The sequence below is a fragment of the Phyllobates terribilis genome, unplaced genomic scaffold, assembly GCF_046119375.1.
Source record: "Phyllobates terribilis strain yellow unplaced genomic scaffold, ASM4611937v1 Scaffold_7__3_contigs__length_470593459, whole genome shotgun sequence".
Taxonomy (NCBI): domain Eukaryota; kingdom Metazoa; phylum Chordata; class Amphibia; order Anura; family Dendrobatidae; genus Phyllobates; species Phyllobates terribilis.
In genome coordinates this window covers 8,030,617-8,055,466 of record NW_027362767.1, presented here as the reverse complement: position 1 = coordinate 8,055,466, position 24,850 = coordinate 8,030,617, and the positions used below count along the sequence as shown (strand labels likewise).

General features: G+C 51.5%; 1 protein-coding gene across 1 annotated transcript; it reads right to left on the bottom strand.

Moving 5' to 3' along the window:
- Positions 1-17,051: 17,051 nt before the first annotated feature.
- On the bottom strand, positions 17,052-24,624 carry ESRRB (estrogen related receptor beta). Its single transcript, XM_073637463.1, has 6 exons — positions 24,325-24,624; positions 24,116-24,232; positions 23,937-24,044; positions 22,777-22,944; positions 18,000-18,269; positions 17,052-17,880 (listed from the first exon to the last, which is right to left on the bottom strand). Exons 1-6 carry the CDS (start codon positions 24,566-24,568, stop codon positions 17,624-17,626), a joined length of 1,164 nt encoding a protein of 387 aa, XP_073493564.1. The 5' UTR covers positions 24,569-24,624; the 3' UTR covers positions 17,052-17,623.
- Positions 24,625-24,850: the final 226 nt, after the last annotated feature.

The window sequence follows — 24,850 nt, the reverse complement described above, 5'->3', positions numbered from 1 at the left end:
TCCTGTTTGTAGTCACCACTAGGGGGAGCTCCTTGTATACACAGATACATGATAAGATTCTGTCTGCAGCCACCACTAGGGGGAGCTCCCTGTATACAGAGATACATGATAAGATCCAGTCTGCAGCCACCACTAGGGGGAGCTCCCTGTATCCAGAGATACATGATATGATTCTGACTGCAGCCACCACTAGGGGGAGCTCCCTGCATACAGAGATACATGATAAGATTCTGTCTGCAGCCACCACTAGGGGGAGCTCCCTGTATACAGAGATACATGATAAGATTCTGTCTGCAGCCACCACTAGGGGGAGCTCCCTGTATACAGAGATACATGATAAGATCCTGTCTGCAGCCACAACTAGGGGGAGCTCCCTGTATACAGAGATACATGATAAGATCCTGTCCGCAGCCATCACTAGGGGGAGCTCCCTGTATACAGAGATACTTAATAAGATTATGTCTTCAGCCTCCACTAGGGGGAGCTCCCTGTATACAGAGATACATGATAAGATTCTGTCTGCAGCCACCACTAGAGGGGGCTCCCTGTATACAGAGATACATGATAAGATTCTGTCTGCAGCCTCCACTAGGGGGAGCTCCTTGTATACAGAGATATAATATATGATTCTCTCTGCAGCCACCACTAGGGGGAGCTCCCTGTGTACAGAGATACATGATAAGATTCTGTCTGTAGCCACCACTAGGGGGAGCTCCCTGTATACAGAGATACATGATAAGATTCTGTCTGCAGCCACCACTAGGGGGAGCTCCCTGTATACAGAGATACATGATAAGATTCTGTCTGCAGCCACCACTAGGGGGAGCTCCCTGTATGCAGAGATACATGATAAGATCCTGTCTGCAGCCACAACTAGGGGGAGCTCCCTGTATACAGAGATACATGATAAGATCCTGTCCGCAGCCATCACTAGGGGGAGCTCCCTGTATACAGAGATACTTGATAAGATTATGTCTTCAGCCTCCACTAGGGGGAGCTCCCTGTATACAGAGATACATGATAAGATTCTGCCTGCAGCCACCACTAGAGGGAGCTCCCTGTATACAGAGATACATGATAAGATTCTGTCTGCAGCCTCCACTAGGGGGAGCTTCCTGTATACAGAGATATAAGATATGATTCTATCTGCAGCCACCACTAGGGGGAGCTCCCTGTGTACAGAGATACATGATAAGATTCTGTCTGCAGCCACCACTAGGGGGAGCTCCCTGTATACAGAGATACATGATAAGATTCTGTCTGCAGCCACCACTAGGGGGAGCTCCCTGTATACAGAGAAACATGATAAGATTCTGTCTGCAGCCTCCACTAGGGGGAGCTCCCTGTATACAGAGATATAAGATATGATTCTATCTGCAGCCACCACTAGGGGGAGCTCCCTGTATACAGAGATACATGATAAGATTCTGTCTGCAGCCTCCACTAGGGGGAGCTCCCTGTATACAGAGATATAAGATATGATTCTATCTGCAGCCACCACTAGGGGGAGCTCCCTGTGTACAGAGATACATGATAAGATTCTGTCTGCAGCCACCACTAGGGGGAGCTCCCTGTATACAGAGATACATGATAAGATTCTGTCTGCAGCCACCACTAGGGGGAGCTCCCTGTATGCAGAGATACATGATGAGATTCTGTCTGCAGCCACCACTAGGGGGAGCTCCATGTATACAGAGATACATGATAAGATCCTGTTTGTAGTCACCACTAGGGGGAGATCCCTGTACACAGAGATACATGATAAGATTCTGTCTGCAGCCACCACTAGGGGGAGCTCCCTGTATACAGAGATACATAATAAGATTCTGCCTGCAGCCACCACTAGAGGGAGCTCCCTGTATACAGAGATACATGATAAGATTCTGTCTGCAGCCTCCACTAGGGGGAGCTCCCTGTATACAGAGATATAAGATATGATTCTATCTGCAGCCACCACTAGGGGGAGCTCCCTGTGTACAGAGATACATGATAAGATTCTGTCTGCAGCCACCACTAGGGGGAGCTCCCTGTATACAGAGATACATGATAAGATTCTGTCTGCAGCCACCACTAGGGGGAGCCCCCTGTATGCAGAGATACATGATGAGATTCTGTCTGCAGCCACCACTAGGGGGAGCTCCCTGTATACAGAGATACATGATAAGATCCTGTTTGTAGTCACCACTAGGGGGAGCTCCCTGTATACAGAGATACATGATAAGATCCTGTCTGCAGCCACCACTAGGGGGAGCTCCCTGTATCCAGAGATACATGATAAGATCCTGTTTGTAGTCACCACTAGGGGGAGATCCCTGTATACAGAGATACATGATAAGATTCTGTCTGCAGCCACCACTAGGGGGAGCTCCCTGTATACAGAGATACATAATAAGATTCTGCCTGCAGCCACCACTAGGGGGAGCTCCCTGTATACAGAGATACATGATATGATTCTGACTGCAGTCACCACTAGGGGGAGCTCCCTGCATACAGAGATACATGATAAGATTCTGTCTGCAGCCACAACTAGGGGGAGCTCCCTGTATACAGAGATACATGATAAGATTCTGTCTGCAACCACCACTAGGGGGAGCTCCCTGTATACAGAGATACATGATAAGATTCTGTCTGCAGTCACCACTAGGGGGAGCTCCCTGTATACAGAGATACATGATAAGATCCTGTCTGCAGTCACCACTAGGGGGAGCTCCCTGTATACAGAGATATATGATAAGATTCTGTCTGCAGCCACCACTAGGGGGAGCTCCCTGTATGCAGAGATACATGATAAGATCCTGTCTGCAGCCACAACTAGGGGGAGCTCCCTGTATACAGAGATACATGATAAGATCCTGTCCACAGCCATCACTAGGGGGAGCTCCCTGTATACAGAGATACTTGATAAGATTCTGTCTTCAGCCTCCACTAGGGGGAGCTCCCTGTATACAGAGATACATGATAAGATTCTGTCTGCAGCCTCCACTAGGCGGAGCTCCCTGTATACAGAGATATAAGATATGATTCTATCTGCAGCCACCACTAGGGGGAGCTCCCTGTGTACAGAGATACATGATAAGATTCTGTCTGCAGCCACCACTAGGGGGAGCTCCCTGTATACAGAGATACATGATAAGATTCTGTCTGCAGCCACCACTAGGGGGAGCTCCCTGTATGCAGAGATACATGATGAGATTCTGTCTGCAGCCACCACTAGGGGGAGCTCCCTGTATACAGAGATACATGATAAGATCCTGTTTGTAGTCACCACTAGGGGGAGCTCCTTGTATACACAGAAACATGATAAGATTCTGTCTGCAGCCACCACTAGGGGGAGCTCCCTGTATACAGAGATACATGATAAGATCCTGTCTGCAGCCACCACTAGGGGGAGCTCCCTGTATCCAGAGATACATGATAAGATCCTGTCTGCAGCCACCACTAGGGGGAGCTCCCTGTATCCAGAGATACATGATAAGATCCTGTTTGTAGTCACCACTAGGGGGAGCTCCCTGTATACAGAGATATATAATAAGATCTTGTTTGTAGTCACCACTAGGTGGAGATCCCTGTAAACAGAGATACATGATAAGATTCTGTCTGCAGCCACCACTAGGGGGAGCTCCCTGTATACAGAGATACATAATAAGATTCTGCCTTCAGCCACCACTAGGGGGAGCTCCCTGTATACAGAGATACATGATAAGATTCTGTCTGCAGCCACAACTAGGGGGAGCTCCCTGTATACAGAGATACATGATAAGATTCTGTCTGCAGCCACCACTAGGGGGAGCTCCCTGTATACAGAGATACATGATAAGATTCTGTCTGCAGTCACCACTAGGGGGAGCTCCCTGTATACAGAGATACATGATAAGATCCTGTCTGCAGTCACCACTAGGGGGAGCTCCCTGTATACAGAGATATATGATAAGATTCTGTCTGCAGCCACCACTAGGGGGAGCTCCCTGTATGCAGAGATACATGATAAGATCCTGTCTGCAGCCACAACTAGGGGGAGCTCCCTGTATACAGAGATACATGATAAGATCCTGTCCGCAGCCATCACTAGGGGGAGCTCCCTGTATACAGAGATACATGATAAGATTCTGTCTGCAGCCTCCACTAGGGGGAGCTCCCTGTATACAGAGATATAAGATATGATTCTATCTGCAGCCACCACTAGGGGGAGCTCCACGTGTACAGAGATACATGATAAGATTCTGTCTGCAGCCTCCACTAGGGGGAGCTCCCTGTATACAGAGATACTTGATAAGATTCTGTCTTCAGCCTCCACTAGGGGGAGCTCCCTGTATACAGAGATACATGATAAGATTCTGTCTGCAGCCTCCACTAGGGGGAGCTCCCTGTATACAGAGATAAAAGATATGATTATATCTGCAGTCACCACTAGTGGGAGCTCCCTGTATACAGAGATACATGATAAGATTCTGTCTGCAGCCTCCACTAGGGGGAACTCCCTGTATACAGAGATACATGATAAGATTCTGTCTGCAGCCACCACTAGAGGGAGCTCCCTGTATACAGAGATACATGATAAGATTCTGTCTGCAGCCTACACTAGGGGGAGCTCCCTGTATACAGAGATACATGATACGATTCTGTCTGCAGCCACAACTAGGGGGAGCTCCCTGTATACAGTGACACATGATAAGATCCTGTCTGCAGCCACCACTAGGGGGAGCTCCCTGTATACAGAGATACATGATAAGATTCTGTCTGCGGCCACCACTAGGGGGAGCTCCCTGTATACAGAGATACATGATAAGATTCTGTCTGCAGCCTCCATTAGGGGGAGCGCCCTGTATACAGAGATACATGATAAGATTCTGTCTGCAGCCACCACTAGGGGGAGCCTCCTGTATACAGAGATACATGATAAGATCCTGTCTGCAGTCACCACGAGGGGAGCTCCCTGTATACAGAGATACATGATAAGATTCTGTCTGCAGCCACCACTAGAGGGAGCACCCTGTATACAGAGATACATGATAAGATCCTGTCTGCAGTCACCACGAGGGGGAGCTCCCTGTATACAAAGATACATGATAAGATACTGTCTGCAGCCACCACTAGGGGGAGCTCCCTGTATACAGAGATACATGATAAGATTCTGTCTGCAGCCATCACTAGGGGGAGCTCCCTGCATACAGAGATACATGATAAGATACTGTCTGCAGCCACCACTAGGGGGAGCTCCCTGTATACAGAGATACATGGTAAGATTCTGTCTGCAGTCACCACTAGGGGGAGCTCCCTGTATACAAAGATACGATAAGATTCTGTCTGCAGTCACCACTAGGGGGAGCTCCCTGTATACAGAGATACATGATAAGATTCTGTCTGCAGCCACCCCTAGGGGGAGCTCCCTGTATACAGAGATACATTATAAGATCCTGTTTGTAGTCACCACTAGGGGGAGCTCCCTGAATACAGAGATACATTACAAGATCCTGTTTGTAGTCACCACTAGGGGGAGCTCCCTGTATACAGAGATACATTATAAGATCCTGTTTGTAGTCACCACTAGGGGGAGCTCCCTGTATACAGAGATACATTATAAGATCCTGTCTGCAGTCACCACTAGGGGGAGCTCCCTGTATACAGAGATACATGATAAGATTCTGTCTGCAGCCACCACTAGGGGGAGCTCCCTGTATACAGAGATACATGATAAGATTCTGTCTGCAGCCTCCACTAGGGGGAGCTCCCTGTATACAGAGATACATAATAAGATTCTGTCTGCAGCCTCCATTAGGGGGAGCGCCCTGTATACAGAGATACATGATAAGATTCTGTCTGCAGCCACCACTAGAGGGAGCTCCCTGTATACAGAGATACATGATAAGATTCTGCTTGCAGCCTCCACTAGGGGGAGCTCCCTGTATACAGAGATACATGATAAGATTCTGTCTGCAGCCACCACTAGGGGGAGCTCCCTGTATGCAGCGATACATGATAAGATCCTGTCTGCAGCCACAACTAGGGGGAGCTCCCTGTATACAGAGATACATTATAAGATCCTGTTTGTAGTCACCACTAGGGGGAGCTCCCTGAATACAGAGATACATTACAAGATCCTGTTTGTAGTCACCACTAGGGGGAGCTCCCTGTATACAGAGATACATTATAAGATCCTGTTTGTAGTCACCTCTAGGGGGAGCTCACTGTATACAGAGATACATGATAAGATCCTGTTTGTAGTCACCACTAGGGGGAGCTCCCTGTATACAGAGATACATGATAAGATCCTGTTTGTAGTCACCACTAGGGGGAGCTCCCTGTATACAGAGATACATGATAAGATCCTGTCTGCAGTCACCACTAGGGGGAGCTCCCTGTATACAGTGACACATGATAAGGTCCTGTTTGTAGTCACCACTAGGGGGAGCTCCCTGTATACAGAGATACATGATAAGATCCTGTTTGTAGTCACCACTAGGGGGAGCTCCCTGTATACAGAGATACATGATAAGTTCCTGTCTGCAGTCACCACTAGGGGGAGCTCCCTGTATACAGAGATACATAATAAGATCTTGTTTGTAGTCACCACTAGGGGGAGCTCCCTGTATACAGAGATACATTATAAGATCCTCTTTGTAGTCACCACTAGGGGGAGCTCCCTGCATACAGAGATACATTATAAGATCCTGTTTGTAGTCACCACTAGGGGAGCTCCCTGTATACAGAGATACATGATAACATCCTGTCTGCGGCCTCCACTAGGGGGAGCTCCCTGTATACAGAGATACATGATAAGATCCTTCCTGCAGTCACCACTAGGGGAGCTCCCTGTATACAGAGATACATTATAAGATCCCGTTTGTAGTCAACACTAGGGGGAGCTCCCTGTATACAGAGATACATTATAAGATCTTGTTTGTAGTCACCACTAGGGGGAGCTCCCTGTATACAGAGATACATTATAATATCCTGTTTGTAGTCACCACTAGGGGAAGCTCCCTGTATACAGAGATACATGATAAGATTCTGTCTGCAGTCACCACTAGAGGGAGCTCCCTGTATACAAAGATACATGATAAGATTCTGTCTGCAGCCACCACTAGTGGGAGCTCCCTGTATACAGAGATACATGATAAGATCCTGTCTGCAGCCACCACTAGGGGGAGCTCCCTGTATACAGAGATACATTACAAGATCCTGTTTGTAGTCACCACTAGGGGGAGCTCCCTGTATACAGAGATACATTATAAGATCCTGTTTGTAGTCACCACTAGGGGGAGCTCCCTGTATACAGAGATACATTATAAGATCCTGTTTGTAGTCACCACTAGGGGGTGTTCCCTGTATACAGAGATACATGATAAGATCCTGTCTGCAGCCACCACTAGGGGGAGCTCCCTGTATACAGAGATACATGATAAGATCCTGTCTGCAGCCTCCACTAGGGGGAGCTCCATGTATACAGAGATACATGATAAGATTCTGTCTGCAGCCACCACTAGGGGGAGCTCCCTGTATACAGAGATACATGATAACATTCTGTCTGCAGCCACCACTAGGGGGAGCTCCCTGTATACAGAGATACATGATAAGATCCTGTCTGCAGCCACCACTAGGGGGAGCTCCCTGTATACAGAGATACATGATAAGATTCTGTCTGCAGCCACCACTAGGGGGAGCTCCCTGTATACAGAGATACATTATAAGATCTTGTTTGTAGTCACCACTAGGGGGAGCTCCCTGTATACAGAGATACATTATAAGATCCTGTTTGTAGTCACCACTAGGGGGAGCTCCCTGTATACAGAGATACATGATAAGATCCTGTTTGTAGTCACCACTAGGGGGAGCTCCCTGTATACAGAGATACATTATAAGATCCTGTTTGTAGTCACCACTAGGGGGTGCTCCCTGTATACAGAGATACATGATAAGATCCTGTCTGCAGCCACCACTAGGGGGAGCTCCCTGTATACAGAGATACATGATAAGATCCTGTCTGCAGCCTCCACTAGGGGGAGCTCTATGTATACAGAGATACATGATAAGATTCTGTCTTCAGCCACCACTAGGGGGAGCTCCATGTATACAGAGATACATGATAACATTCTGTCTGCAGCCACCACTAGGGGGAGCTCCCTGTATACAGAGATACATGATAAGATCCTGTTTGTAGTCACCACTAGGGAGAGCTCCCTGTATACAGAGATACATAATAAGATTCTGTCTGCAGCCACCACTAGGGGGAGCTCCCTGTATACAGAGATACATGATAAGATTCTGTCTGCAGCCACCACTAGGGGGAGCTCCCTGTATACAGAGATACATGATAAGATTCTGTCTGCAGCCACCAGTAGGGGGTGCTCCCTGTATACAGAGATATATGATAAGATTCTGTCTGCAGCCATCACTAGGGGGAGCTCCCTGTATACAGAGATACATGATGAGATTCTGTCTGCAGCCATCACTAGGGGGAGCTCCCTGTATACAGAGATACATGATAAGATCCTGTCTGCAGCCACCACTAGGGGGAGCTCCCTGTATACAGAGATACATGATAAGATCCTGTCTGCAGTCACCACTAGGGGGAGCTCCCTGTATACAGAGATACATGATAAGATTCTGTCTGCAGCCACCACTAGGGGGAGCTCCCTGTATAAAGAGATACATGATAAGATTCTGTCTGCAGCCACCACTAGGGGGAGCTCCCTGTATGCAGAGATACATGATGATATTCTGTCTGCAGCCACCACTAGGGGGAGCTCCCTGTATACAGAGATACATGATAAGATCCTGTTTGTAGTCACCACTAGGGGGAGCTCCTTGTATACACAGATACATGATAAGATTCTGTCTGCAGCCACCACTAGGGGGAGCTCCCTGTATACAGAGATACATGATAAGATCCAGTCTGCAGCCACCACTAGGGGGAGCTCCCTGTATCCAGAGATACATGATAAGATCCTGTCTGCAGCCACCACTAGGGGGAGCTCCCTGTACCCAGAGATACATGATAAGATCCTGTTTGTAGTCACCACTAGGGGGAGCTCCCTGTATACAGAGATACATAATAAGATCTTGTTTGTAGTCACCACTAGGTGGAGATCCCTGTATACAGAGATACATGATAAGATTCTGTCTGCAGCCACCACTAGGGGGAGCTCCCTGTATACAGAGATACATAATAAGATTCTGCCTGCAGCCACCACTAGGGGGAGCTCCTTGTATACAAAGATACATGATATGATTCTGACTGCAGTCACCACTAGGGGGAGCTCCCTGTATACAGAGATACATGATAAGATTCTGTCTGCAGCCTCCACTAGGGGGAGCTCCCTGTATACAGAGATATAATATATGATTCTATCTGCAGCCACCACTAGGGGGAGCTCCCTGTGTACAGAGATACATGTTAAGATTCTGTCTGCAGCCACCACTAGGGGGAGCTCCCTGTATACAGAGATACATGATAAGATTCTGTCTGCAGCCACCACTAGGGGGAGCTCCCTGTATACAGAGATACATGATAAGATTCTGTCTGCAGCCACCACTAGGGGGAGCTCCCTGTATGCAGAGATACATGATAAGATCCTGTCTGCAGCCACAACTAGGGGGAGCTCCCTGTATACAGAGATACATGATAAGATCCTGTCCGCAGCCATCACTAGGGGGAGCTCCCTGTATACAGAGATACTTGATAAGATTATGTCTTCAGCCTCCACTAGGGGGAGCTCCCTGTATACAGAGATACATGATAAGATTCTGTCTGCAGCCACCACTAGAGGGAGCTCCCTGTATACAGAGATACATGATAAGATTCTGTCTGCAGCCTCCACTAGGGGGAGCTCCCTGTATACAGAGATAAGATATGATTCTATCTGCAGCCACCACTAGGGGGAGCTCCCTGTGTACAGAGATACATGATAAGATTCTGTCTGCAGCCACCACTAGGGGGAGCTCCCTGTATACAGAGATACATGATAAGATTCTGTCTGCAGCCACCACTAGGGGGAGCTCCCTGTATACAGAGAAACATGATAAGATTCTGTCTGCAGCCTCCACTAGGGGGAGCTCCCTGTATACAGAGATATAAGATATGATTCTATCTGCAGCCACCACTAGGGGGAGCTCCCTGTATACAGAGATACATGATAAGATTCTGTCTGCAGCCTCCACTAGGGGGAGCTCCCTGTATACAGAGATATAAGATATGATTCTATCTGCAGCCACCACTAGGGGGAGCTCCCTGTGTACAGAGATACATGATAAGATTCTGTCTGCAGCCACCACTAGGGGGAGCTCCCTGTATACAGAGATACATGATAAGATTCTGTCTGCAGCCACCACTAGGGGGAGCTCCCTGTATGCAGAGATACATGATGAGATCCTGTTTGTAGTCACCACTAGGGGGAGATCCATGTATACAGAGATACATGATAAGATTCTGTCTGCAGCCACCACTAGGGGGAGCTCCCTGTATACAGAGATACATAATAAGATTCTGCCTGCAGCCACCACTAGAGGGAGCTCCCTGTATACAGAGATACATGATAAGATTCTGTCTGCAGCCTCCACTAGGGGGAGCTCCCTGTATACAGAGATATAAGATATGATTCTATCTGCAGCCACCACTAGGGGGAGCTCCCTGTGTACAGAGATACATGATAAGATTCTGTCTGCAGCCACCACTAGGGGGAGCTCCCTGTATACAGAGATACATGATAAGATTCTGTCTGCAGCCACCACTAGGGGGAGCCCCCTGTATGCAGAGATACATGATGAGATTCTGTCTGCAGCCACCACTAGGGGGAGCTCCCTGTATACAGAGATACATGATAAGATCCTGTTTGTAGTCACCACTAGGGGGAGCTCCCTGTATACAGAGATACATGATAAGATCCTGTCTGCAGCCACCACTAGGGGGAGCTCCCTGTATCCAGAGATACATGATAAGATCCTGTTTGTAGTCACCACTAGGGGGAGATCCCTGTATACAGAGATACATGATAAGATTCTGTCTGCAGCCACCACTAGGGGGAGCTCCCTGTATACAGAGATACATAATAAGATTCTGCCTGCAGCCACCACTAGGGGGAGCTCCCTGTATACAGAGATACATGATATGATTCTGACTGCAGTCACCACTAGGGGGAGCTCCCTGCATACAGAGATACATGATAAGATTCTGTCTGCAGCCACAACTAGGGGGAGCTCCCTGTATACAGAGATACATGATAAGATTCTGTCTGCAACCACCACTAGGGGGAGCTCCCTGTATACAGAGATACATGATAAGATTCTGTCTGCAGTCACCACTAGGGGGAGCTCCCTGTATACAGAGATACATGATAAGATCCTGTCTGCAGTCACCACTAGGGGGAGCTCCCTGTATACAGAGATATATGATAAGATTCTGTCTGCAGCCACCACTAGGGGGAGCTCCCTGTATGCAGAGATACATGATAAGATCCTGTCTGCAGCCACAACTAGGGGGAGCTCCCTGTATACAGAGATACATGATAAGATCCTGTCCACAGCCATCACTAGGGGGAGCTCCCTGTATACAGAGATACTTGATAAGATTCTGTCTTCAGCCTCCACTAGGGGGAGCTCCCTGTATACAGAGATACATGATAAGATTCTGTCTGCAGCCTCCACTAGGGGGAGCTCCCTGTATACAGAGATATAAGATAGGATTCTATCTGCAGCCACCACTAGGGGGAGCTCCCTGTGTACAGAGATACATGATAAGATTCTGTCTGCAGCCACCACTAGGGGGAGCTCCCTGTATACAGAGATACATGATAAGATTCTGTCTGCAGCCACCACTAGGGGGAGCTCCCTGTATGCAGAGATACATGATGAGATTCTGTCTGCAGCCACCACTAGGGGGAGCTCCCTGTATACAGAGATACATGATAAGATCCTGTTTGTAGTCACCACTAGGGGGAGCTCCTTGTATACACAGAAACATGATAAGATTCTGTCTGCAGCCACCACTAGGGGGAGCTCCCTGTATACAGAGATACATGATAAGATCCTGTCTGCAGCCACCACTAGGGGGAGCTCCCTGTATCCAGAGATACATGATAAGATCCTGTCTGCAGCCACCACTAGGGGGAGCTCCCTGTATCCAGAGATACATGATAAGATCCTGTTTGAAGTCACCACTAGGGGGAGCTCCCTGTATACAGAGATACATAATAAGATCTTGTTTGTAGTCACCACTAGGTGGAGATCCCTGTAAACAGAGATACATGATAAGATTCTGTCTGCAGCCACCACTAGGGGGAGCTCCCTGTATACAGAGATACATAATAAGATTCTGCCTTCAGCCACCACTAGGGGGAGCTCCCTGTATACAGAGATACATGATATGATTCTGACTGCAGTCACCACTAGGGGGAGCTCCCTGCATACAGAGATACATGATAAGATTCTGTCTGCAGCCACAACTAGGGGGAGCTCCCTGTATACAGAGATACATGATAAGATTCTGTCTGCAGCCACCACTAGGGGAGCTCCCTGTATACAGAGATACATGATAAGATTCTGTCTGCAGTCACCACTAGGGGGAGCTCCCTGTATACAGAGATACATGATAAGATCCTGTCTGCAGTCACCACTAGGGGGAGCTCCCTGTATACAGAGATATATGATAAGATTCTGTCTGCAGCCACCACTAGGGGGAGCTCCCTGTATGCAGAGATACATGATAAGATCCTGTCTGCAGCCACAACTAGGGGGAGCTCCCTGTATACAGAGATACATGATAAGATCCTGTCCGCAGCCATCACTAGGGGGAGCTCCCTGTATACAGAGATACATGATAAGATTCTGTCTGCAGCCTCCACTAGGGGGAGCTCCCTGTATACAGAGATATAAGATATGATTCTATCTGCAGCCACCACTAGGGGGAGCTCCACGTGTACAGAGATACATGATAAGATTCTGTCTGCAGCCTCCACTAGGGGGAGCTCCCTGTATACAGAGATACTTGATAAGATTCTGTCTTCAGCCTCCACTAGGGGGAGCTCCCTGTATACAGAGATACATGATAAGATTCTGTCTGCAGCCTCCACTAGGGGGAGCTCCCTGTATACAGAGATATAAGATATGATTATATCTGCAGTCACCACTAGGGGGAGCTCCCTGTATACAGAGATACATGATAAGATCCTGTCTGCAGCCATCACTAGGGGGAGCTCCCTGTATACAGAGATACATGATAAGATTCTGTCTGCAGCCTCCACTAGGGGGAACTCCCTGTATACAGAGATACATGATAAGATTCTGTCTGCAGCCACCACTAGAGGGAGCTCCCTGTATACAGAGATACATGATAAGATTCTGTCTGCAGCCTCCACTAGGGGGAGCTCCCTGTATACAGAGATACATGATAAGATTCTGTCTGCGGCCACCACTAGGGGGAGCTCCCTGTATACAGAGATACATGATAAGATTCTGTCTGCAGCCTCCATTAGGGGGAGCGCCCTGTATACAGAGATACATGATAAGATTCTGTCTGCAGCCACCACTAGGGGGAGCCTCCTGTATACAGAGATACATGATAAGATCCTGTCTGCAGTCACCACGAGGGGAGCTCCCTGTATACAAAGATACATGATAAGATACTGTCTGCAGCCACCACTAGGGGGAGCTCCCTGTATACAGAGATACATGATAAGATTCTGTCTGCAGCCACCACTAGAGGGAGCACCCTGTATACAGAGATACATGATAAGATCCTGTCTGCAGTCACCACGAGGGGGAGTTCCCTGTATACAAAGATACATGATAAGATACTGTCTGCAGCCACCACTAGGGGGAGCTCCCTGTATACAGAGATACATGATAAGATTCTGTCTGCAGCCTCCACTAGGGGGAACTCCCTGTATACAGAGATACATGATAAGATTCTGTCTGCAGCCACCACTAGGGGGAGCTCCCTGTATACAGAGATACATGATAAGATTCTGTCTGCAGCCTCCACTAGGGGGAGCTCCCTGTATACAGAGATACATGATACGATTCTGTCTGCAGCCACAACTAGGGGGAGCTCCCTGTATACAGTGACACATGATAAGATCCTGTCTGCAGCCACCACTAGGGGGAGCTCCCTGTATACAGAGATACATGATAAGATTCTGTCTGCGGCCACCACTAGGGGGAGCTCCCTGTATACAGAGATACATGATAAGATTCTGTCTGCAGCCTCCATTAGGGGGAGCGCCCTGTATACAGAGATACATGATAAGATTCTGTCTGCAGCCACCACTAGGGGGAGCCTCCTGTATACAGAGATACATGATAAGATCCTGTCTGCAGTCACCACGAGGGGAGCTCCCTGTATACAGAGATACATGATAAGATTCTGTCTGCAGCCACCACTAGAGGGAGCACCCTGTATACAGAGATACATGATAAGATCCTGTCTGCAGTCACCACGAGGGGGAGCTCCCTGTATACAAAGATACATGATAAGATACTGTCTGCAGCCACCACTAGGGGGAGCTCCCTGTATACAGAGATACATGATAAGATACTGTCTGCAGCCACCACTAGGGGGAGCCTCCTGTATACAGAGATACATGATAAGATCCTGTCTGCAGTCACCACGAGGGGAGCTCCCTGTATACAGAGATACATGATAAGATTCTGTCTGCAGCCACCACTAGAGGGAGCACCCTGTATACAGAGATACATGATAAGATCCTGTCTGCAGTCACCACGAGGGGGAGCTCCCTGTATACAAAGATACATGATAAGATACTGTCTGCAGCCACCACTAGGGGGAGCTCCCTGTATACAGAGATACATTACAAGATCCTGTTTGTAGTCACCACTAGGGGGAGCTCCCTGTATACAGAGATACATTATAAGATCCTGTTTGTAGTCACCACTAGGGGGAGCTCCCTGTATACAGAGATACATTATAAGATCCTGTTTGTAGTCACCACTAGGGGGTGCTCCCTGTATACAGAGATACATGATAAGATCCTGTCTGCAGCCACCACTAGGGGGAGCTCCCTGTATACAGAGATACATGATAAGATCCTGTCTGCAGCCTCCACTAGGGGGAGCTCCCTGTATACAGAGATACATGATAACATTCTGTCTGCAGCCACCACTAGGGGGAGCTCCCTGTATACAGAGATACATGATAAGATCCTGTCTGCAGCCACCACTAGGGGGAGCTCCCTGTATACAGAGATACATGATAAGATTCTGTCTGCAGCCACCACTAGGGGGAGCTCCCTGTATACAGAGATACATTATAAGATCCTGTTTGTAGTCACCACTAGGGGGAGCTCCCTGTATACAGAGATACATTATAAGATCCTGTTTGTAGTCACCACTAGGGGGAGCTCCCTGTATACAGAGATACATGATAAGATCCTGTTTGTAGTCACCACTAGGGGGAGCTCCCTGTATACAGAGATACATTATAAGATCCTGTTTGTAGTCACCACTAGGGGGTGCTCCCTGTATACAGAGATACATGATAAGATCCTGTCTGCAGCCACCACTAGGGGGAGCTCCCTGTATACAGAGATACATGATAAGATCCTGTCTGCAGCCTCCACTAGGGGGAGCTCTATGTATACAGAGATACATGATAAGATTCTGTCTTCAGCCACCACTAGGGGGAGCTCCATGTATACAGAGATACATGATAACATTCTGTCTGCAGCCACCACTAGGGGGAGCTCCCTGTATACAGAGATACATGATAAGATCCTGTTTGTAGTCACCACTAGGGAGAGCTCCCTGTATACAGAGATACATAATAAGATTCTGTCTGCAGCCACCACTAGGGGGAGCTCCCTGTATACAGAGATACATGATAAGATTCTGTCTGCAGCCACCACTAGGGGGAGCTCCCTGTATACAGAGATACATGATAAGATTCTGTCTGCAGCCACCAGTAGGGGGTGCTCCCTGTATACAGAGATATATGATAAGATTCTGTCTGCAGCCACCACTAGGGGGAGCTCCCTGTATACAGAGATACATGATAAGATCCTGTCTGCAGCCACCACTAGGGGTAGCTCTCTGTATACAGAGATATATGATAAGATCCTGTCTGCAGCCACCACTAGGGGGAGCTCCCTGTATACAGAGATACATGATAATATCCTGTGTGCAGTCACCACTAGGGGGTGCTCCCTGTATACAGAGATACATGATAAGATCCTGTCTGCAGCCACCACTAGGGGGAGCTCCCTGTATACAGAGATACATGATAAGATCCTGTCTGCAGCCACCACTAGGGGTAGCTCTCTGTATACAGAGATATATGATAAGATCCTGTCTGCAGCCACCACTAGGGGGAGCTCCCTGTATACAGAGATACATGATAAGATCCTGTCTGCAGTCACCACTAGGGGGTGCTCCCTGTATACAGAGATATATGATAAGATCCTGTCTGCAGCCACCACTAGGGGGAGCTCCCTGTATACAGAGATACATGATAAGATCCTGTCTGCAGTCACCACTAGGGGGAGCTCCCTGTATACAGAGATACATGATAAGATTCTGTCTGCAGCCACCACTAGGGGGAGCCCCCTGTATGCAGAGATACATGATGAGATTCTGTCTGCAGCCACCACTAGGGGGAGCTCCCTGTATACAGAGATACATGATAAGATCCTGTTTGTAGTCACCACTAGGGGGAGCTCCCTGTATACAGAGATACATGATAAGATCCTGTCTGCAGCCACCACTAGGGGGAGCTCCCTGTATACAGAGATACATGATAAGATTCTGTCTGCAGCCACCACTAGGGGGTGCTCCCTGTATACAGAGATACATGATAAGATCCTGTCTGCAGCCACCACTAGGGGGTGCTCCCTGTATACAGAGATACATGATAAGATCCTGTTTGTAGTCACCACTAGGGGGTGCTCCCTGTATACAGAGATACATGATAAGATCCTGTTTGTAGTCACCACTAGGGGGTGCTCCCTATATACAGAGATACATGATAAGATTCCGCCTGCAGCCACCACTAGGGGGAGCTTTGCCATGTGAAGATTTATGATATGTAAACACAGTGGAGACTTCTGATCCATTTATTACACATTATATACAGACATTCCTCCTTCCCCTCTAGTGTTTCTCTGTCCTCCCACTGGTCATGTGACAGGATTTCCTTAGTGTTTTTCCTGTGGCCCCTGGGTGTGCTCATCACCCAGCTGAGGCCGGAAGAAAAGAAACCCTGATTGATAGCGCATTTATATACATTATCTACCGCCACTAACACCCCTCATTCTCTACAACTGCCCATTACTCCCCATCCTCTGCGTAGGGGCTCACCCCTGTGTCCACTACGCCGTTTTTTGTTTTTTTTTATCTCTGTGCTCATTACGCCCCCTCTTGTGTACAGAGGCTGGTCTCTGTGCCCGTTACGCCCCGTTTTTGATCTCCGTGCCCGTTACCCCTGGTTCTGTACAGTGGTTGATCACTGTGCCGTTACGCCCCCTCTTGTGTACAGGGGCTGAACTCTGTGCCCGTTACGCCCCGTTTATGATCTCCGTGCCCGTTACCCCTGGTTCTGTACAGTGGTTGATCACTGTGCCCGTTACGCCCCGTGCTGTGTACGGGGGGTGTGCGGATGTCTGCAGGTCTACTGTGGGTGTCACACTTGTAGATCGCACTTTGCCTCCAGCATTTCCAGGAACAGTTTGTGCATGGGCACTGCGCCCTGCGCCCGCACCCCGTGGAAGTGCAGCACCACTTTGCTGGAGGTTTGGCGCAGCAGCGGGAGGGTGAGGAGGAGCTGCCCGGCTCTCCGCGGCTCGTCCTGGTGATGAGTGACGTTGTGTTCGTGCAGAGTTGCCTGGAGAAGGTCCTGCAGTCTCTGCACACTCTGCGCGTCCTCTATGTTCAGCGAATCTAGGAGAGAAAAGATGGAGGAGGTGTAGTGCGCCACAGGGAGCAGAGGCGGCACAGCTCTGGCCAAGGGAGATGGCGCAGCAAAGTTTTGGGCTCAGGAACAGCCGGGAGACCCTTACCGGAGTTTGTGAGCACCAGCGCTTTTAGGGTGACATACTCTTCCTTGTCAAGGCGGAGGCTGCGGTATCTATGGACGAGACGCTGCATGCAGAGATAGAGGGAGCGGAGTCCACAGACCCGGGAGCGCAGCTCATCAATGACGTAATCCTCCGCATACACCAGCTGATCGACAAATGGGAGGGACCGATAGACCACACCCAGCAGCAGGATCTCCATCCACGCCCCCTGCAGTAAACTCATCTGATCGGCCAGCGAGAGGGACGGAAAGCCTGGAGAAAAGTGCAAAGGTCAGAGACAGGAGGGGGTCAGAGACAGGAGGGGGCGAACTGTAGAGGGGAGGGCAGGAAGAGACACGAGGGGGGTGGACTATAGAGGGGAGGGCGGTCAGAGACAGGAGGGGGCAGACTGTAGTGTGGAGGGCGATCAGAGACAGGAGGGGGTCAGACAAAGAAGGGGTGAGTGGTCAGAGACACGAGGGGGCGGACTGTAGAGGGGAGAACGGTCAGAGACAGGAGGGGGCAGACTGTAGAGGGGAGAGCGGTCAGAGACAGGAGGGGGCAGACTGTAGTGTGGAGGGCGATCAGAGACAGGAGGGGGTCAGACAAAGAAGGGGTGAGTGGTCAGAGACACGAGGGGGCGGACTGTAGAGGGGAGAACGGTCAGAGACAGGAGGGGGCAGACTGTAGAGGGGAGAGCGGTCAGAGACAGGAGGGGGCGGACTGTAGAGGGGAGAACGGTCAGAGACAGGAGGGGGCGGACTGTAGAGGGGAGAGCGGTCAGAGACAGGAGGGGGTGGACTGTTGAGGGGAGGGTGGTCAGAGACACGAGGGGGCGGACTGTAGAGGGGAGAACGGTCAGAGACAGGAGGGGGCGGACTGTAGAGGGGAGAGCGGTCAGAGACAGGAGGGGGCGGACGGTAGAGGGGAGAACGGTCAGAGACAGGAGGGGGCGGACTGTAGAGGGGAGAACGGTCAGAGACAGGAGGGGGCAGACTGTAGAGGGGAGAGCGGTCAGAGACAGGAGGGGGCGGACTGTAGAGGGGAGAGCGGTCAGAGACAGGAGGGGGCGGACTGTAGAGGGGAAAACGGTCAGAGACAGGAGGGGGCAGACTGTAGAGGGGAGGGCGATCAGAGACAGGAGGGGGGTCAGACACCGAAGGGGTGAGTGGTCAGAGACATGAGGGGGCGGACTGTAGATGGGAGGACGGTCAGAGACAGGGACAGAAGGGGGCGGACTGTAGAGGGGAGGGCGGTCAGAGACAGGATGAGGTGGACTGTAGAGGGGAGGGCGGTCAGAGACAGGAGGAGGCGGGCTGTAGAGGGGAGGGCGATCAGAGACAGGAGGGGGGTCAGACACCGAAGGGGTGAGTGGTCAGAGACACGAGGGGGCAGACGGTAGATGGGAGGACGGTCAGAGACAGGGACAGAAGGGGGCGGACTGTAGAGGGGAAGGCGGTCAGAGACAGGATGAGGTGGACTGTAGAGGGGAGGGCGGTTAGAGACAGGAGGAGGTGGACTGTAGAGGGGAGGGCGGTCAGAGACAGGAGGAGGCGGGCTGTAGAGGGGAGGGTGGTCAGAGACAGGAGGGGGCAGACTGTCGAGGGGAGGGCGGTCAGAGACAGAAGGGGGCGGACAGTATAGAGGAGTGTGGTCAGAGACAGGAGGGGGCGGACTGTAGAAAGGAGGGTGGTCAGAGAACAGAAGGGGGCGGACTGTGGAGGGGAGGGCGGTCAGAGACAGAAGGGGGCAGACTGTAAAGGGGAGAACGGTCAGAGACAGGAGGGGACGGACTGTAGAGGGGAGGACAGTCAAAGACAAGAGGGGAGTCAGACACCGGAGGGGAGGGCGGTCAGAGACCGGAGGAGGCGGACTGTAGAGGGAAGAACGGTCAGAAACAGAAGGGGGCAGAATGTAGAGGGGAGGGCGGTCAGAGACAGGAGGGGGGTCAGACACCAGAGGGGAGGGTGGTCAGAGACAGGAGGAGGCGGACTGTAGAGGGGAGGGGGTCAGAGACAGGAGGGTGGGGGTCAGACACCGGAGGGGAGGGCGGTCAGAGACAGGAGGAGGAGGACTGTAGAGAGGAGGGCGGTCAGAGACAGGAGGGGGCGGACTGTATACAGGAGGGTGGTCAGAGACAGGAGGGGGCGGACTGTAGAGGGGAGAACGGTCAGAGACAGGAGGGGACGGACTGTAGAGGGGAGGACAGTCAGAGACAGGAGGGGAGTCAGACACCGGAGAGGAGGGCGGTCAGAGACAGGAAGGGGCAGACTGTAGAGGGGAGAATGGTCAGAAGCAGAAGGGGGCAGAATGTAGAGGGGAGGGCGGTCAGAGACAGGAGGGGGGTCAGACACCAGAGGGGAGGGCGGTCAGAGACCGGAGGAGGCGGACTGTAGAGGGGAGGGGGTCAGAGACAGAAGGGGGGTCAGACACTGGAGAGGAGGGCGGTCAGAGACAGGAGGAGGAGGACTGTAGAGAGGAGGGCGGTCAGAGACAGGAGGGGGCAGATTGTAGAAAGGAGGGTGGTCAGAGACAGGAGGGGGCGGACTGTAGAGGGGAGGGCGGTCAGAGACAGGAGGGGGCAGACTGTAAAGGGGAGAATGGTCAGAGACAGGAGGGGACGGACTGTAGAGGGGAGGACAGTCAGAGACAGGAGGGGAGTCAGACACCGGAGAGGAGGGCAGTCAGAGACAGGAAGGGACGGACTGTAGAGGGGAGAATGGTCAGAAACAGAAGGGGGCAGAATGTAGAGGGGAGGGCGGTCAGAGACAGGAGGGTGGGGGTCAGACACCGGAGGGGAGGGCGGTCAGAGACAGGAGGAGGCGGACTGTAGAGGGGAGGGCGGTCAGAGACAGGAGGAGGAGGACTATAGAGAGGAGGGCGGTCAGAGATAGGAGGGGGCGGACTGTATAGGGAAGGGCGGTCAGAGACAGGACAGGGCAGACTGTAGAGGGGTGGGTGGTCAGAGAAAGGAGGGGGTCAGCGACAGAGGGGGGCGGACTGTAGAGGGGAGGGCGGTCAGAGACAGGAGGGGGCGGACAGTAGAGGGGAGAACGGTCAGAGACAGGAGGGGTCGGACTGTAGAGGGGAGAGCGGTCAGAGACAGGAGGGGTCGGACTGTACAGGGGAGAGCGGTCAGAGACAGGAGGGGGCGGACTGTAGAGGGGAGAGCGGTCAGAGACAGAAGGGGGCGGACTGTATAGGGGAGGGCGGTCAGAGACAAGAGGGGGTGGACTGTACAAGGGAAAACGGTCAGAGACAGGAGGGGGGCGGACTGTAGAGGGGAGAGCGGTCAGAGACAGAAGGGGGCGGACTGTATAGGGGAGGGCGGTCAGAGACAAGAGGGGGTGGACTGTAAAGGGGATTGCGGTCAGAGACAGGAAGGGGCAGACTGTAGAGGGAAGGGCGGTCAGAGACAGGAGGGGGCGGATGGTAGATGGGAGGACGGTGAGAGACAGTGACAGAAGGGGGCGGACTGTAGAGGGGATGGCGGTCAGAGACAGTAGGGGGCGGATGGTAAATGGGAGGACGGTGAGAGACAGGGACAGAAGGGGGGCGGACTGTAGAGGGGAGCGCGGTCAGAGACAGGAGGAGGTGGACTGAAGAGGGGAGGGCGGTCAGAGACAGGAGGGGTGAGCTGTAGAGGGAAGGGCAGTCAGAGACAGGAGGGGACGGACTGTAGAGCAAAGGGCGGTCAGAGATAGAAGGGGGCAGACTGTAGAAGGGAGGGCGGTCAGAGACGGGAAGTGGCGGACTGTAGGGGGGAAGAAGGTCAGAGACCGGAGGGGGCGGACTGTAGAGAACAGTGTGGTCAGAGACAGGATTGGGTGGACCGTAGAGGAGAGGGCGGTGAGAGACAGAAGGGGAGATTGTAGAGAGCAGGGCAGTCAGAGACAGAAGAAGGCGGACTGTAGAGGGGAGGGCGGTCAGAGACAGGAAAAGGGAGAACTGTAGAGAGGAGGGCAGTCAGAGACAGGAGGAGGTGGACTGCAGAGGGAAGGGCCGTCAGAGACGGGAGGGGGGGTCAGTGACAGAAAGGGGCAGACTGTAGAGGGTAAGGAGGTCAGAGACAGGAGGGGAGATTGTAGAGAGCAGGGTGCGGCCTGTAGAGGGGAGGGCGGTCAGAGACAGGAGGGGGCGGCCTGTAGAGGGGAGGGCGGTCAGAGACAAGAGGGGGCGGCCTGTAGAGGGGAGGGCGGTCAGAGACAGGAGGGGGCGGCCTGTAGAGGGGAGGGCGGTTAAAGAGGGGAGGGGCGTCAGAAACAGGAAAGGGAGTCTGTAGAGGGGAGGGCGGTCAGAGATAGGAGACGGCGGGCTGTAGATGGGAGGACGGTCAGAGACAGGAGGGGGGACTGTAGAAACCAGAGCCGTCAGAGACAGAAGGGGGGTCAGCGACAGAAGGAGGTGGACTGTAGAGGGGAGGGCGGTCAGAGACAGGAGGGGGGGTACTGTAGAGGGGAGAGTGGTCAGAGACGGGAGGGAGATCAGAAACAGGAAAGGGAGTCTGTAAAGGGGAGGGCGGTCAGAGATGGGAGAGGGCAGACTAGATGGGAGGGCGGTCAGAGACAGGAAGGGGGCAGACTGTAGATGGGAGGCGGTCAGAGACAGGAGGGGGGATTGTAGAGGGGAGGGCTGTCAGAGACAGGAGGGGGGTCAGTGACAGAAGAGGGCGGACTGTAGGGGGCAGGGTGATCAGAGACAGAAGGAGGCAGATTGTAAAGAGGATGGCGGTCAGAGACAGTAGGGGGCGGATTGTAGAGATGAGATAGTACAGACTAACCAGGAATATGTTTCGCCCACCCAATGGTCAGCACCAGCTCTCGGTCAGCAAGATCACACAGGGTGCTGAGAGCCTTAATATCGTTATCGGGGAGACTGGGGTCCGGCATGGCATAAATCTTCTCTGGTTCGGCCACCAGAAGCTGTGATACGACCGACGTCTCCGAATCTGCAAGCAACGAAAGCAGATAGATTAAATTCGCTCTATATTTTACACCCACCCATTCTCAGGAGTCTCGGATGTTCCCTCAATTTTCTCCATATCAGTCGTGTCCGCACCCCAATCTTCTTCATATCCGACTTCTCCCCATTCCCTATCTTTTCCATATGAGACATTCCCCCACCCTCAATCTTCTCTATATCAGATGTCCCCACACCTCCAGTCTTCTCCATATCCGACGTCCTACCTTCCCCTATCTTCTCCATATCAGACGTCCCCCCACCTCCAGTCTTCTCCATATCCAGCATCCCCCGACCTCCAGTCTTCTCCATATCCGACGTCCCCCCTTCCCCTATCTTCTCCATATCTGACGTTCCCCCACCCCCTATCTTCTCTATATCCAACATCCCCCCACCTCCAGTCTTATCCATATCCAACATCCCCCCACCTCCAGTCTTCCCCATATCTGACATCCCCCCACCTCCAGTCTTCTCCATATCCGACGTTCCCTCACCTCCAGTCTTCTCCATATCTGACGTTCCCTCACCTCCTGTCTTCTCCATATCTGACGTTCCCTCACCTCCAGTCTTCTCCATATCTGACGTTCCCTCACCTCCCGTCTTCTCCATATCTGACGTTCCCTCACCTCCAGTCTTCTCCATATCTGACGTTCCCTCACCTCCAGTCTTCTCCATATCTGACATCCCCCCACCTCCCATCTTCTCCATATCTGACGTTCCCTCACCTCCAGTCTTCTCCATATTTGACGTTCCCTCACCTCCAGTCTTCTCCATATCTGACGTTCCCTCACCTCCAGTCTTCTCCATATCTGACGTTCCCTCACCTCCAGTCTTCTCCATATCCGACGTTCCCTCACCTCCAGTCTACTCCATATCCGATGTTCCCCCATACCCTATCTTCTCTATATCCAAAGTCCTCCCACCTCCATTCTTCTCCGTATCAGACACAGATTTTGGGGCCATGAACCTCTGGGCACGTACTTGGCTTCTTGCGGCTGAGCGGATTCTGTGCTCCTTGGATGCCGCCATCTGCTTCTGGGAATCTTTTGTATTTCTGTCTCCCGCCTCGTACCCGATCCAGGCGCACTCCTATAGATGGAGACATGGAGTTATCACGTGCCTCGTGCCTCTGTGGAGCGGTGGGCATGAGCAGTTCTCACCTTCCTTCAGCATCCCAACCTTCAGACACTTGGTGAAGCGGCAGGACTGGCAGGATTTCCTGCGCCGCTTAGTGATCTCACACTGCCTGGATGCTGGGCAGCTGTAATCAATGTTACCTGCGGGGGGCGTTACACAGATCAGAGGTGACATGGAGCAAGCAGACGCTTGTTGAGACAGTAACAACAGTGGCCTCCTCCTCAGTCACTACCTTGGATTGTACGTTTGAAGAAGGCCTTGCAGGCTTCACAGGAGGCCACGCCATAGTGGTACCCGGATGCCACATCGCCGCACACCAAGCAAAGCCTCTTTGGACACGTGATGTAGCCACACTTTGTGTACGGCGAGCTTCTTCCGCACCGTGGGGGGGAGTCCAGGCGGCTCAGAGGCAAACTATGAACCCCGCCAGTGTCAGAGTCTGAGCTGTGATGGGTCATGGAGCATGAACTACACATTTCTGGCTTTAAAGGCCAGCTAGATGTCAGAGGTCGCTGGTCTGGGGTCAGAGGTCGCTGGTCTGGGGTCAGAGGTCGTTGGTCTGAGGTCATCTGCACCAAGAGGCTGAAGCGAGAAGAGGCGACAGGACAGAACCGTGATTATCATCTTATAAACAGAGCCTAGATATTATATGAGCACTACTCATGTATACGCCATATATAACCTTGTGCATCCCGGCAGCGCCCCCTCTAGTCAGTGCCACCTGTCTGCCCCAACACCATTACTATAGGACATTCACC

Excerpts from the sequence above, each read along its gene's own strand:
- ESRRB (XM_073637463.1), bottom strand. The coding sequence starts at position 24,568 with ATGTGTAGTTCATGCTCCATGACCCATCACAGCTCAGACTCTGACACT. Across the intron at positions 24,233-24,324 it reads CTTCAAACGTACAATCCAAG|GTAACATTGATTACAGCTGC; the intron begins GTAGTGACTGAG and ends CGCCCCCCGCAG. Across the intron at positions 17,881-17,999 it reads GCTGGTGCTCACAAACTCCG|ATTCGCTGAACATAGAGGAC; the intron begins GTAAGGGTCTCC and ends TTTCTCTCCTAG.